The 15,988-nt window shown below is 49.7% G+C and overlaps 1 protein-coding gene across 1 annotated transcript in view; it reads right to left on the bottom strand.

The window, feature by feature from the left end:
- The window catches only part of CLSTN2 (calsyntenin 2), a 572,327-nt gene extending 556,764 nt beyond the window's left edge, over positions 1–15,563 (bottom strand). Inside the window, exon 1 of the mRNA XM_079100484.1 lies at positions 15,301–15,563. Coding sequence (XP_078956610.1) covers positions 15,301–15,415 — 115 coding nt within the window. The 5' untranslated portion in view covers positions 15,416–15,563. The remainder of the gene's footprint in view (positions 1–15,300) is intronic.
- Between the last annotated feature and the right edge of the window lie 425 nt (positions 15,564–15,988).

Genomic DNA, 15,988 nt, shown 5'->3' with positions numbered 1-15,988 from the left:
TCCAGGAATATATCCATCCTAAGAATTGAAGCCAGCTGTGCCTTGCCCTGATCAGAACAGTACCAGAGTATTTTACCAGTTCCAAAAGTCACTTCACCACCACATGACCCATGGCACCTGAGCTGCTAAAGACACACATTGCGGCATTTATGTTTTCCATCTGTGGCTGTTGAGTTCGTGGTCATTCCCATCATGTCCCTATTGAATCCACTCTGCTACTTCCTCTAGTTTAGAATTTGCACATTGGAACACATAATATTTTATTATAATACATTACTGCCTCCTCATTCTTTTATATGTTTAGAAATTGTACCAGTTGGTGACATTACATATTTAAGTAATATTTGTAGTAATATTTATAGTAATTTCATTTCCAGATGAGATGATGAGACTACAAATATGTGTTATTAAAAGAGGTCACTGGTTCCACAACCCTTTCCATTTACTTCCCTGTCACTCACCCTCAAACTTTATTAAAGCTTGTTTGATCCAAGTTCCAGACTTGATACCTAAAGGGACATTTGAGGCAGAGTTGCAGGTAAATAGGGAGTTCCATTCTGTCTGGGCCCTGATCCAGCCCATGCCATGGCAGATTTAGAGAAAAACCCCTTGGCCTAGGAGAAAAGGAGTTTCAGGGGCGGAATCAGGGCTATCAACACCCTGCAGCCATGGCCCACACCTCCAGGACCATCCGTGAGGTTTCCCTCCCAACATCAGCCTCAGAATTTCTGGATTTGGGTTGGTTGAGAAGGGTGGGGTGGTGTCACAGTTTCAATGCTCAGAACTAAGCCAGTATATCCTTAGATCCAAAAGCAAATGTTCTGACTTCAGAAAGAGTCCCATTTGCTATATATACACAACTCAGAAATCTTAGCACAGCCAGAAATTAGCCCCTCTTCCTGCTTCCTGGTGCTGTAGCCATGGGCTCAGAAATCCCCAGGTCTCATCCTCTATGGCCGTCCCACTTGAATCAGTGATAAAGCTTTTCCAATTAAAAACCTCATCTCACCTCTACATGCATCTGATATCATAAATTGCAAATCATTTTTAGCAAACTGTTTAGAAAGCAGAGCATGCTTTATACGCTTAGGACTTGCAGTCTGGGGTTTAACAGAATGCTGATGGGAACCAGGAGGATTTGAAGAGCAACAAGGGAGAGTGCCAGATCTGCAGCAGTCGCTGGTTACAGCTGAACTCACCAGCGAGTGAAGGAAGATATTCTCCGGAAAGTGAGGGTATCTGATGCTACAGGGAGGGGGAGCTCCAGACTACATGACTTCACGGATGGCAAAGTTAACTTCCGTCTATTATCCAAGAACAATGCACACTCTGGAAACTGCCTCTAGAATCATCAGCCACAGAGGTTCAAGGCTCTGGGCTGTCTAGCTTCCTATTAGCTAATTTGGTCTCACACTCCAAGGGTTCCCTATCCCTCTCACTGAATGCACCAGCTTAGGCTGGTGACAGCCAGTAAGGTCCTGCTTAAGATGCTGACCACTCCTAAAGCTTGCTGTGACTGCCCTAGATTGGTGTGAGGGCCCAAGAAAATGGACCCTGGGGATTCCAGGGCAGGAATCAGGGAAAACTCTATCACATCTCTACATCACCCCCAGCAAAGATTTGGGTTTCTGGAAGATCTACCACCCACTCACCAACTCTGCGCTAGACTGTTTGGGGACGCAGAAATGCTAAGTCACAGTCTCATGAAGGGGAGGCAGGTGGGCAATGATGACAAACCAGAAAGAGCCCCTGGGGCGGTCTACAGAGGAGCCACACAATGGGGAACTCCCTCAGCCAGGACATGCCCAGGGAGGGAGTCCCAGAAGAGGTGCCAGCAGCGTGAGGGCCAGGTAGCCAGGCAGGGCAAAGCACAGACCGAGCAGGGAGTACAGAGCGCGGAGCACAGGCAAGTTCCAGAAGGCTGGTGAACCAAAGCAGGAAGGGAGCGTGGAGGGCCCGCTTCTCTCCCTCAGGCACCAGGCTTCAGCTGGGCGGTGCGCAGGCAGAGCTTCCCTCCCAGCCAGGGAGCAGGTGGGCACTGAAGGCCTTTTGAGATAAGTCAACGAGATAGACTTCATTCTGAAAATGAAAAAGTGACCCAGAGGGACGCTGCTCAGGGGAGCTGCTGGGTGGGCTGTGGAGAACTGGGTGGAAGAGGGATCCATTCACTGGCTGGTGACATAGAGAACCACAGTCTCAGGCAAGGAGAATCCATGTCACCAAGTACTTCCTCAGTAGTGAGGCCCCCACAGAGCCCTTGCTGGCCTCCCACCCTCTCCCCAAGTCCTGAGGCGCTGAGGCAGTGGGGTAAGAGGCCTGGGGACGCAGTCTGTGCCGGGACAAGCAAAGACAAGAGACAGAAGCTTCCTGGTGCTGAGGAGAACACACTGTGCTCCCGGTGGAGAGGATCAGGGCCCTAGGGGCTGCTGGATCAGTGTTCAGAGTTGCTCAGGAAAAGCCCCGCCCTTCCTCCAACAGACGCCATGGGATGGAGAACAGGCGTCTCATGGTTCAACAAGGAAAACACCAGGCTGGACGTCCATGTCCATGTCCATGTCCGAGTGAGGCTTCCCTGACTGGACTGAGCACTGCCAGCTGCACATCTGAGGCCCCTGTACCCCACTGGACAGCAGGGTCTTTCTATCCCTTCCAAGGTCTCTCTAGACACTCAGGTGGGTGGACTAGGGATCAGCAGGCCTTAAAGTTCCCAGAAACTGCCGTGGTCCAGAGCAGAAGGAACATCCAAGTGCACATTTCCTACTACAGCCACAGAAGTTGCCCAGAAAAGGCACAAGATTGTCCCAAATCAGAATCTAAGTCCCTCCGGAGCTGCCGTCCAGCACAGGCCCTTTTTCCTGCTGATCTGTGACCAGCCACTGCCAGCTTTGAGATATTAGAAGGTGTGTCTCACAGACTCATTCCTGGAGGAGGGCACACAACTCAGACACAGATGCTGCTGTTACTTGAACACAACTTGAGCACCACAGCAGAGACCCGTGGGCCTCACGTGTCTGCCCACGCTGCCCCAGTCTGCCATGCTAACCACGATGCCGCCCTGTGAGCATGCTTCACTATGGGCGAGCAGTGCCCTCTCTCAAAACAAACACTGCAAGGTGAGATCACCTATGATGTCCCATTACCAGAGTCTGTGTGAAGGTCAGAGACGTTTCCTCCCTGGAAGATGCAGAGAGAAGAGCTAGGGGCCCTGGTATCTCCTAGACCTGGATCCAAAGCAGTGGCAGCTCCAGCTTTCCCATGCTGGAGGCCATTTGGTTGGAAGTGGGAACAGGTGACTTGTTTTGAAGCTGTGGCCCATGGCAAGTCCTCTGTCTAGCAGGACTGGCTGCCTCTGACCAATACATGTAGCCGTATTTTCTCAAGATGCTTTACTCACATTTTCCACTGGTTTGAGGAAACGTAAATTGTAAAGCTAAATAATGATGATTTTCATCATTATTAGCAGTATTTTAAGGAGTGGCTCCAGGGAGCAACGGAGCCCCTTCTCCAAAAAGCCACTAATGGTGCCACGAAGAACAGGAGAAGGACTAGGAGGGGACAGCAGAGATGATGCAAGGGGTGGGGATGGTGAGGGAATGAGGGAACAAGAGGGGTCCTGAAGGTGGATGCGACGCTCTGTCACCCCTCACCTTCTCCCTGGTGGGCTTTGGAACAGAGTGGGGGTGAGACTCCAGGAAAAGCTACAGCTGCCAGCGAAGATTCTCGACTGGTTCCTAACTTGAGTTCCTCTTGCCAGGAGGGCTAGAATCTACCTTCTGGAAGATGAGAAGGGTGGAAGTGAGGCAGGAGGCTGTCCAAAAAGACATGAGCACTATAAAAAAAATGCTTTATCAATGATTTCCAATTAAAAGAAGAGTAAATCACTCGATGGTCTTAAATATGATTCTAAAACTAACAATCAAGATACAACCATCCTGACATTTCTGAAGTCAGCGTAATAAAGCCAAAAATGATTGGTTTGTAAAACAACACTGACAACCGCAGAAAGAAAACTGGGAAGGTGGGGTCCAGGTCTTAGTTGTGACACTCTTCTTCCTCTGATTATGAATGATCTGAGCCTCCTTTTCTTCTCCAAATGAGAACCCACACTCCCACAGACAAAAATACCAAAAGGAGAAAAAGAAGACTTAAAATACCACAAGCAGTTAAAGCAGTACTTTGTTCCCATCTCCAGCACCTGTTTCCTGAGTGATAACTTGTCTTTTAGGACTTGGCTCTAAACCCTGACTCTTGGTCTGTCCCGGACAGGGCTGCAGAGGGGAGAAGCGGGAACGATTGGCCACAAACTGATCTGGAAGTGTCGGAGAGCACAGGAAGTGAGATGCTAGGACTCCCGGGGCTTCATCTGTCCTTGTCTGTTGGCTAAGAGGATCAAAGAAAGTGATTTGCTAACTCCAGAGGCACAGAGAAGAATCCTCTGCAGTCCAGAATTACTCTCCTACACTGAATCTCCTGTCTAACCACTAGCGATTCATTCCTTTGGGTTAGCCATTACCCTTGGTTGGTTTGGAGCCATTAGTTACAAGGTCAGCTTGTGATAGGGGACACTGTGCATTCCAAAGGGATCTGGTCTGTGGAATACAGTGTAACCTACAAGAGTGCTTGTAGGCTTAACAACTTGAAGGATAACAAAGGTTTGGAAACAAGAACATGGAGGTCATCAAGTGACCAAACACATGTCCACAGGAGCTGAGGAAACAGTCTCTTCCCTTGAGACTCGTAAGTTCACAAACTTACAACACAAGACTCCCTCCAGTCCAATGTACATATCTATCTCCAGGAGGCCCCTGCAAGAGAGAAAGAGCTACAAATAGGCATGGCCACCACAGAAGAAAGGGCATTCCTAGTGACAAGCCACAACAGACCCTCACTCAGAAAATGTCCCTTGAGAAGCAGACTTAAGCTGAATGAATAGCTAGTCCCTTCTCTTGCTGGTCCTTCCTCTCCATCCCAGAGGAACAGAACAGCAGTCTCTGGTCCTCCCCAGAACAGGCCTCAGGATAGGCTCCCAGGAAAGAGGATAAGCCCAGTCCACATCTTCTTATTGCTCCTTATTTCTTTTCCACAAGCATCCCAAGGTCTTGTCCAAGAGCTTCAGTCTGTCTTCCAAGTTCAGGTGGTCAAGTGAAGAGGATGAAGGCAGAGTAGCAACCATCCCAAGGGGAAGGTGACCCTCTGGATGCCCAACCGCTAATTATATGCTACCCGCACCGACTTAGAGATCCCCTATCCCCACCCAGCCCAGCCTGGCTGGGGTGCACTTTACTAAATAAAAGCAGAAGTTTTCTTACAGCCTTTGGCTTAAGCATCAGGCAGAAGTGTCTCCAGCTTCAGGTTTGGAGTGGAATGCTAAATGTTTCCTGGCAGACTGAGAAAGTGTGAATACCTACCCATGTTCTCAAGCTATATAAGTCCAGATAAACTGTACTGCTGCAGAAGAAATCATAAATAATACATCCTAAGACCAGGACTTCAATATTTTTGAAGGGTTTCATTTCTCCTCCCTTCCAACTTTGATATATGTACTTACTTAACAAGGGTCTGGGGAGGGTTAATTGAATTAATATATGTAAAGTGCTTTGAGTTTGAAGAGAATGCACAATATAAATGGAAGTGTCACTAAAAAGGTTAATCTAATTTACATCTAACACTTTCAGTTCAGGGTGTTAATGAACTATATCCTTTTAGAGAGTGATTAATTTATAGAAATGTGATTATTTTTCCTGATGCTATAGACGGGTCAGCTTCTCCTATTACTATATCTCACTTTATGGGAGAATTCAGCATTTTATAAATTAAAATAATAAATCAAATGTCCCTGTAATGGTTATATTTCATTAATTACAAGGAGACATGCATTAGATTAACATTTATCTGTTTTAATTAATTTCCTGCAATGCAGTTACCCATGCAAATTGGAAAACGACACATCAGCCTGACGTGATATTAACAGTTTTGACTGGTTCTTCCTGGAAATTTATAGGCCTGCAACTGCTGCATTTATTGCATAAGCCGGTAACCACCAGTGTGTGACACTGGAGACTGTATATCAAAGAACTGGGAAGGGACTCAACGCTCAATTCAAACTTCAGAAATTATAATTAACTAAATTTACAAGCCCATATAAAGAAAGATGTAAGTTTTGTTTTGGGGGTTGTAGTCCCAAAGTCTCAAAACAAATTTCCTAAGTCTGATCACTTTATTGTGTTAGGCACTTGGTATCTTCAAAGGGTGTTCAAGCCTCTTGCATTTGGAAACTTCTCAGAGGAAGGAGGCAGGTACCATGGGATCCTAGGAAGGAAAAGCTCCTATCCAGAGGGACGGAAAGATTTGCCTGAGCCTCTCAGCCCATGAGTGGATCCAGGCCCAGCCAGCAGGGAATCCATGGCCTTGACAATCCACAGGATTTCCTAGTCATATTTGACGGAGGTTGCACATTTATTTAACCACATAGTACAACAGACATCATGGAAATGCAAAGTGGTAGAAATCACAAAATGATATGCTTTTTAAAAAATTGGCAATTTTCGCATGACACTGATTCAGTGCACTGATTCCAAAGGAAGAAGTCAAATTGTAGCCAGTTAAGCATTCTCCAGAACCATTTGCAGCCTCTCCAAGCACAGATTCCAGTGGGACCTGCGGAGCCTGACTCCTTCACACGTTTTGACGTGGCACTGTTCTCCTGATTCATCTGCCCAACGGAGCATTCGAGACTGCTACAAAGTGAATATGGCAAGTTGGCTTGGGTGGGTAGTTGGATAACTAAAGGGGAAAGGCCAGATGGGTGGCTCCTCCCGGTGACCAAAGGCAGGATGTGGTCATGACCAATAGAAAGATGCATGGGCAGAGTCCTACAGTGAGTGGCAGCACCGAAGCACACAGTCACCTCCTCAGCACCCAGCGTCCATTCTGGGCCTCAGACGGTGCTGGGCACTAGTCACACAAAGGTGAGCAGGACACACCCCCTCCAGGGGCTCCTAGTCCACCTGGGGAGACAGGAAGGCAAAAGGTGCTTTAAGAGGTGAACAAACAAGGGATGGGGGAAATACAGAGGAACGGGGTCCCCACTTGGGAACAAAGACATCGGGAGAAGAAGGACGGTACACTGGCCCCTCCAACTTGCTGGGCCCCACAAACAACAGAGAGCGCGGCACAAAATCCCAGTTCCTGGCCTAGAGCACTTAGGACTCGCACACCAGCGTCCCTCTACGACTCTGTCGTGGGGCGAGATCAGAGAGCGGACTCTGGAACTAGAATGTGGATCCAGCTCCTGGCTCTTCTGTTCACTAGCCGGGGAACTGGGTAAGTAGCTTCGCCTTCTTTGCCTCCGTCTCCTCACTTGAAAAGCAGGCACCATCAGGGTCCTCACCCGATTGTTTGGCTTCCAGGGTTAAAGGAGTTGACACCCACAGAGAACTCAGAACAGTGCTTGGCACATAGTGAATTCCTGAAAGATGAAGCCGTTTATTTACCATTTGGAAATTTCTGGAATGCTCACTGAGAGGAGAGGAAGCAAGGGGCAAAACTGTCAACAGACTTTAATGCCAGCCTGGCAGGTTTGGGACCTATGTCAGAGCCCTGGCGCTTCTGTGGGGGCTTGTCAGCAGGGTGCGGCTGCCAGTCTTAAGAAGGCTACATACAGGGTCCTCACCTTCTTACTCCGGAAGGAAGGGGTTTGAGTGTCAAGGGTAAAGGCGGAAGTTCCCTGCAGACACCTCCTGTCCTGGCCTTCACTCTGGGAATGTCCAAGCTCCTCATGGAGGTCATGACAGAGGTGAGAGAGGTGGAAGAGGTGGGAGGCTTGGGGGTACCCCCCTAAACTGAGAAGGGACGGGAATGGGTGGCAGTACCCCTGGGACAATAACGATGGAATGTGGCAAGAGACAGTGAGTCTGGGCACTGGTGGTAAAGACCCCAATGCCCGCGGAAGTAGGATCCCAGGACCTCAAGGGGCCACGCTGTTTGGACAATGGGCATAACAAAGGGCAATCGGTGAGGGATGGAAGCTTGAGAAACTCCGAAGCCCTGGGTCCACTTCAGATCCCGGCATGGTTGGTGAGCATGGAATTCATGGTGACTGGAACTTCTTGTAGGCCAGGCAGAACTGGGGTTCATGCTGCCATCCTGGGATAGGCATGGGGGACGGGTTCTTGATCTTTCTGGGTGGAATCAAGTGATCATGATGAAGGAAAGGAGGTGATGGATGTGCACAGATAAACAAGTTGGAGGATTCCTTTTGCCCAAATAGAGACAAGCAGTAGGTTCTCAAAAGGATGGGGAGAGTTAGAGTCAGGATACAGGGGGCCAGTCGTACCCTGGAGCACCCCAACAGGGACAAAGAGAGAGCTTTGGGTCAGTAGAACGGGATTAAAGTGAAAAAGGAGAAAAGTTTCTTGCCAAAGATGCCTCTGGAGAGATGGATGTGACCAGAGGGTACCCTGGGCTGGGGACAAGCAAGGATCTGAGGAGGTATTGGAGACAAGTCATCTGCTCCAAGAATTAGAAAATTTCTAAGCTTCAGAGAAATGGCTTCAAGCAGTCATCAACTACGAAGTCACCTGGCTTGCCAAGCCAGTGCCCTGCCACTGGATTACAACCAGCTACAATCAGTCTGACCCCTTGATCTATTCTTGGCTCTGCTGTTACGGGTCCTGTGATGTCCACTCACCAACCTGTGAAATGAGTATCTGTGAAAGATGCAGCTGACATACATGAACTCTTGCTATAATATTAAAAGCAAAGCTAGCTGTCGCAGCCAGTCAAACACCTGCTTCTCTTTCTGAAAACCCCCTCCTATTTGTCTTTCTGGACACCCTCTCTTCAGCTTCCAGTGTCTAACCATCTAACATCCTTGAAAGTATATGTGGTATCTTTTCTTAACCTGCCTGGTTCCGAAAGAGTGAGAAGTGGGCAATATGTGATCCAAATAAAGAGCCATAACAGAGCCGGAGGCACATAGGCCAGCCAGCTGGGACAGTCTTTTGGTACAGGACTCTCCTCCAAGCACATCGGTGCAGACAGCTGCCTTCTCTGCTTGAGGCCAGGCATAACAGGAAGCAAAGAGGGCTTCAAGATGCCTGGACCGGAAGAGACAACCCTGCTCATTCTGAATCAAAGAGTGAATCAGACAGCAAGGCTTCTACAGAAAGTGACTCTTGCAGCAGTTTTGACATGAAACTCAAACAAATATTCTCAGACAGGGAGGCGATGCCTCCGGGCCTATGGAACCTCTCTGATCCACGCAGAGCCTTCCTGAGGCAGACATGAAGTCACTCTGGTAGGTTAGGCCCTGCGAGGTGGGAAATCCACGTCGACCACGGTGTTCTGGGTTTGGCACTGCAGGTCTGCCGCCCTGAAGCTGTGAGGTATTGAGCAAGTAGTTGGGAATCTCAGTTTCCTGTTCTCTTAAAATGGGAGACTAGTCTTGCCTCTTTAGAGTTGGTGTGATGATCAAACCAGCTGACACGTGAAGAGCTTCAAGCCAGTGCCTGGCACAGGGTACGCATTCAATAACACGTGCCATTTCATTAGCTCTGGAGTCTGTACGCAGAAGTATATTCTACGCTGGCTGAGCCCCCTCTCTGGCGCCTGTGTACCGACCATGGGCATTCTTACTATCTGGCGTTCACCTGCCCTGCCCATGGCCAGCTGCTCAGCCAGTGCCTACTCATCCATCAAGACTCCTTTCACCTGCTCCACCAAGCCTCCCTAATTTCTTATTAGCTTGCCAAGCTCTTTCTTACAAGACTTTTGGGGATCTGTGATGCACAAGCAGCCACTTTCCCATAAGCTACCAAGATCTGCAACGGATCACATCATGTGTGAGGCCTGCCCTAGACAGAGGACGAACTCTGATATCTGGAACTTGCTTTCATATTTTGTTTCCCTCAGAGACAAGAACAGGAAGGGGAAATAGCCATTGGCTGAAAAGACCAGGAAACGGGGCTCAGGGCATGTTCTCCGGGCCTGACTCCTCTCTGACCACTGCCCCCTCCTGCCTCTGCCTGTTTCTTCCCCACAGTTCACAGCGCAAGGCTGTCCTGTTCAGCACCAGTGTCTTCAGCGTGACACTCTTCCCCAAGCTCAGCCCTCTCCACAGCTCATCCACAAAATCACCTTCCCAAAGGAATGATTTCCACAGGGCCCAATACTGGTGGGATACACAACAAACAGTAAAATAAATTGTCTGTTTCAGTCTTTTATTTGGGTGTCTAGTTTGGGTTAGCCCTGTCTATGTAAACCCGCATAATCACAACCACCATAAAGGTCATAAGCAGAACGCTTCTGTGCTTTCTGGGACAGCAGAGCAGGGAGGAAAGCATTAACTGGGTAGGAAACATTTCTTTACACCCCAAATCACACCTCATAAGCTCCTCCTCCAAAGACCAGAGCCTCCCACACCTCTGGTCTGCACATGGAGTCACACTTGTGTATTTGTTTGTGTAGCAAACACAGCTGACCCTTCCTCTGAGCTGACCCTGAATTAAGTTCCAAGTAGTTCGAGGTGAATATAATGGGGGTTCTGGCTTCAAAGGCATTCACAGACCAGTGAAAGAAGCAGAGGTTTTTATAAACAGAGTCAAATATGTGTGTACATGTGCGTTTGTATTTGTATATGACATTGGCACACGCATGCACATTCACACACAGAAAGAAACAGCAAGAAGATGGACTGAGAGGCAGAGAAACTGAACAGAGTTTGAGCTGGGAGAAAATATGAACAGAGGTACTGAATTACTAAGAGGTCAGAAACGGAGAATTTGTCCAAGTCTCATACATTAGACAGGTGTTTAAGCGATGAGTAATTACAACTATTGTATAGTTAGTACCTTTTATATACCACAAAATAAGCTAAGTGCTTTCTAAGCACTATGCAGACAACCTTACAAAGCAGATTTCGGTATCCCCATTTTACAGATGAGGAAACTGAGCATCAAAAGCATTAACTAACTTGCCCAAGATCATCTATGGATAAGTGAGAGGGCCTGGACTGGAACCCAGATTTCTCAAGCAACTAAACCCAAATTTTACCTTGAACAGGAAGGGAGAAAAATCTCGAATGCCTAGGACACGATATAATAACGCCCTGAATTACAAACAGGTGCATTCACTAAGCCAAACACCATTGACTGCACATCTCATGTCTCAAGGTCAGGCCTGGACATGCAGCAAGAGCCAGCATGACACTCCCAGGGCTCAGAACGGTGGTGCTGGAATCAGACAAGGAAACACAGGCGGCCACAGAGTCAGTGTCTCCTGGGGTGTCCAACCCAGGAAGGTTCCTAGAGACGGCTATGTCCACGTCTGGCCACATTTTGAGTAACAATGGGAATGAAGCTGAGGAAGATGAACTTCTAGCCAGAAGACCAGAGGGTGCAGGGCAGGGATGAAGCACATTCTGGTCCAGGAACCATAGGCGATTCGGGGTGACTCTGAGGTACACTTTGATGCACTGCTGAAGGCTTTTTGGCATTTCTACTGCAGGCAGGGAAAAATCTGTCGTGTCCCTAGGAGACACACGCTACTTGCTCAGGATGATTAAGGAAAATTCATCATACAGTTCTGTACCATCTTGGCCCCTGCAGGAAATTCTACAATGTGCAGCCTGGAATATTCAAGACAGGCTTTGAATCTGTGGGAAGGAGGGCGAGGCTACTGCTCTGAGCAAGCACCTGGTTTCCACAGGTAAAAGCAAGGCCCACTTTCTTCATTCACCTGCAGGCCCCTTGGATACAGCAACCTGGACCCTCAGAGTCACCTGGGTAACTCAGATACACAAACCACTCAGTTTCCTGATGATCCCTAGACCTGTTTCAAATCCAAAGGGAAGAACATCTGGCAAATAGGACATGACGTGGCAACCCTTTATATTCTCACCCCAGTGCCACATTCTGTAGCTGAAACTCTTGGCAAGTTGCATGTCCTCTTTCAGACCCCTTTTCTCATGTGTAAAATAAGCTAACACAGGCTGTGCGGGTGCTGTAAGAGCTCAGGACAGCCCAGGAATGGGATCAGCCCAACTCCAAAGGCTACAATCCAACTGCACTATTATTGTTAGAATTCTGCCCTGAGTTCTCCTCTCCCTATTACCGAATGCTACTTTTGCAAGTTCCCTCTCCCCACCCCCATGTCCCTTGCCTATGTCCCCATCGCTCAGTTAGTATTAGACTTTGGACAAATTCTGTCTACTGCCATTCTCTTAAAATTTCCACATAAAAATCTTGTCTCTCTAGCTGGGTCAAAAATTCCTCAAAAACAAGTAGGGACTGAAGGGACCATAATAATGGTCTTCAGCTATCTGCTCAGAAACTTCCAGAGCCCTGGGCCAGGCTCTGGGTACACAGGTGAGAGCACCCCAATAACTGAAAGTCTATCCTCAAAGATTGTTCCAAATGACTTCTATGCCTGGATGCTGGGCACTGAAACGGGACTGTGTACCTGGTGGTCTTTGAGATGGTGAGACCCATGACATTTTGCCCAATTTACCACAAACCTTCAGAAGCAGGTACTGTCTTCTTTCCCTTGGGTAAGACATGTCTTTCTCTGTTCCAGAGATTCCCTGGGTCCAAAATCCCTCCCCAGCTTTTTTTTTCACAGACCACATGGTGGGTAATCTGGTCTTTTCAAGGAATCCAATAAGAGTTTTTCTTTTTTGATTGACAAGATAGAGAAGGGTGGAGGGAAAGTGTTGTAACTGCCAGGACACTGCATGATTTCTGACACTGCACCAAAAGTGCAGAGATTCTGTGAAAACCCAAACTGTTGTTGGGGATTAGCTATTTGATCTCCTACAACAGGAAACAAGGAAGTGTGTGCTGTGCCCCAAAGACATGAACATTCTATGCCAGCCCCAAGCTGGGAGCACACAATATTATCTAGAGGGCACATTCAACTCAGCCAGACAGCTTAATGTTACCCTCCGAAAACTGTATGGAAGAAGAAAGAGATGATTTTATTTGTTCAATCGTCTACACACGTTTCCTGATTTTTCTCTTTTTGGTGATGGGAATAGCAACATGAACCTTAAAAGTGGCAAAATCAGAGCCAGGGTGCATCATACAGAAAGAACATAGTTTTATTATCTCAAACGTTCTTCAGAGATTATATGATGTCAAAACATAAACTGCAAGTGCATTGTAATGAAGAAAGTCGGTCCTGTAAATACAAACTAAAGTGTCATAATGAATGTCTCGGCTGTGATCAAATATTACACATTTGTCTCGAAAAAGAAAAAAAAAGGCAGCAAAAGGTGCTCTTTGCTGCCCCCCAGTGGTTGTAAAGGGAAAGAGAAGGAAATGAGGGGGATTCAGGCTGTAACTCTCACTTCAGAGGATCTATAAACTTTTTATACTACGAAGACAAATGACTGGTTTTAACCGTGAAATAGATATGTGCTAAGTGGGGAAGATGAAGGATGTTGGTTAAAACGCACATAATTATTCACATAAAGTGAATCACTGATAGCCTTATTTTTCTCTTCCTCTCTCATCTTTCCATCCTGACATGAGAACTCAGCAATGTGTTATGCACACCAGGTTTTCTTCCCAAATGACTTCTTCCCTGATTTTCACTTGCTGTGAACTGCGTCCCCTGTTTGTAGACATCTGCTTATAAATATGCCACTTGCTCTGCTACAAAGACATAGAAAATCCCCGCCCCCCTCCCGCCAAAAGCATAATTTGCCTGCTTAACAAAGTGTCCACCCTGAGGAACAAGGCAGAAGGTTGGGAAGTTTGTTGTTTTTTCATTCTTGTTTTCACCGGAACAGTCTCTCAGTTTGATCCATTCATCTCAGTGTCACCTTTACCACACTATGTTTGACACATCCCCGCTCCAATGAGTTTTTCTTTTTCTTTCCAGAAGAAAAACTGTTAAAGATACACAGGGAGCGGGGGAGGGGTTAGAAAGAAATAGGGTGCCTGCTAATAAGATCTTTTCGAAATTACATCACAAAAAAATTAAAAGATTACAAATACACAGAAATTCTTCCTATTCTTCTCAAATTTATTACTCTCAAGTTACAGGAGAAGCAGTTCCCAAAGCTCAGACAAGACCGACCGCCTTCCTCTAAATCTTTCCATCCGCCAAGAGTAATTCAACCCGATACGCATTCACTTCTCTGCGCTACTGGTACACAATAGTTCAAAGCCAGCCTCTGGATCAGGTTGTCTCTAATGGAGAGTATCTTTTCCGACTGGCGCAAACCCCTCCGCCCTAAAGTGACCGCCAGACAAGATTGCAAGGGCCATGTACCCTCTTCTTTGTTAAGGGGCAAATTTGGTCACAGTCCGCAAACCAAACGCACGCCCTCCTTGTCAACAGCGCAGAGAATCAACAAGTTATCGTTAGGCTGAGCGCGCCAGCCTGGCTCTGCCACTGCCTCCCCTGCGCCCACCCGCATCCGCCCTCACGCGGCCCTGCTTTTCCGACGCCTCCACACTGTCTGCTGGCACGTGACCTTCAGTTTCAGACCCGCCCTCCGGGCGCCCCTACCCGCGCTCCCCAGCAGCAAAGTCCGGGGCTCGCCAGCTCCCAGGCTCGCCTGACATCCCCAGGCATTCCCAGGGCTTTAGCTTCCTTCCGGGCCGGAGAGGTGGGGAGGTCAACATCTTCAGAACAACTGGATGAATAAGGGAGGGGTGCCAGATTCGGCGCCTCGGACCTCGGGAGCCCAAGCAGAGTCGGAGAGACGGAGGAGCATCACATCGCGCACTTCTTCTGGACTCTGGCACCCACCCGGAGGGCGCGCATTCCCAGGGGAGCCAGAGACGCCCTGGGGGAGCCCGCAGAGCGCCACAGCCACGGGAGCCTTCCTTTCCCTGGAGCCTCCAGGTTCCACTCCATCCTGGAGCTGAGAGACCAGTCACAGCTCGGCTTCTTCCTTTAAAGACACCGCCGCTGATCCTCCCCCTGGGGCAGGAGCAGACACCTGCTTCTCCCCACGGCAGTGCCAGCGCCCTGCTGGAGCCATCCCTGGGCCGGAACCCGTGACGCTCCCACCCCGACACAGACCCCCCCCAAAGTTGTCTAGACTCCCCAGACCTCGCCTTCTCCTTGGCCTCGGGACCCCGCCCAGGGATGGGGCGGGCGTCCGCGGGCAGAACCTCTCCGGTCCGCTGCATAGGGCGCTGACTTCGGGAATTGCGGGCGCACGAAGCCTAAGAAGCTGCGGTAAAGGACCCTGGGCAAATCCAGCGTGAGCCCGGGTCCCCGTCGTTCGCACCCTCAAGCCTGCCCTGCCTCCCTGCTCGGAGAGGAGAAAACTTCCCCAGCACCCACCTTTAGCCGCGAGGAGGCGGCGCCGCCGGCTGCCCCCGCTGCTGCCGTTGCCGCTGCCGCTCCCCACGCCCAGCGCCAGCAGGAGCGGCACCCAGCACAGCCTCCCAGGCAGCATCCTCGCCGCCGACGCCGCCAACAAGCTGCCGCCGCCGCCTACTGCCCGCGCCGGCTCTCGCCTGCCGGTGTCCGCCGCGTCGCAGGCCGCCTCGCCGTGCCCGCTGGGTGCGCTTCAGGCGCCGCCGCCGCGCTCGGCCTCCGGTGCCCTCCGCCGCGCCGCTCGCTCGCCGGCAGCAGCCGCGCTCACTGGCGCGGACCCGGAGCGGCTCCGGCGCTCACCCCGGGACGGCCCGTGACGTCACGGAGGGAGGGAGGTGGCTCGTGCATATTCATGAGACGCGGACACAGGCCCCGGGTTCCGCGCTCCCAGCCTGGCGGCTTTGGCCCCCAACTTTCCTCCCGCGTACCCCACGCGGGGCACTCGCGTTCTCCTGTCTCAGTCAGGACCCGGCTCCCAAAGGACCCTGGTGGGCGACTCCCCGGAGCCCTCTGGCTCTACGTCCCCAGTCAGGTTCTCCAAACAGCTGCTGCCAGGGATGACGGGCTCCCCGAGAAAGTAATCGCCCGGCGCCTGAGGGTCGCCTGCGCGGGCTCAGGGGACCCTGCCCTGCCATGCCTTTTGAATTGACAT

The sequence above is a fragment of the Sciurus vulgaris genome (genome assembly GCF_902686455.1).
Source record: "Sciurus vulgaris genome assembly, chromosome: 10".
Lineage (NCBI taxonomy): Eukaryota > Metazoa > Chordata > Mammalia > Rodentia > Sciuridae > Sciurus > Sciurus vulgaris.
The sequence above is the reverse complement of the archived record's forward strand: the minus strand, read 5'-3'. Positions and strand labels throughout refer to the sequence as shown.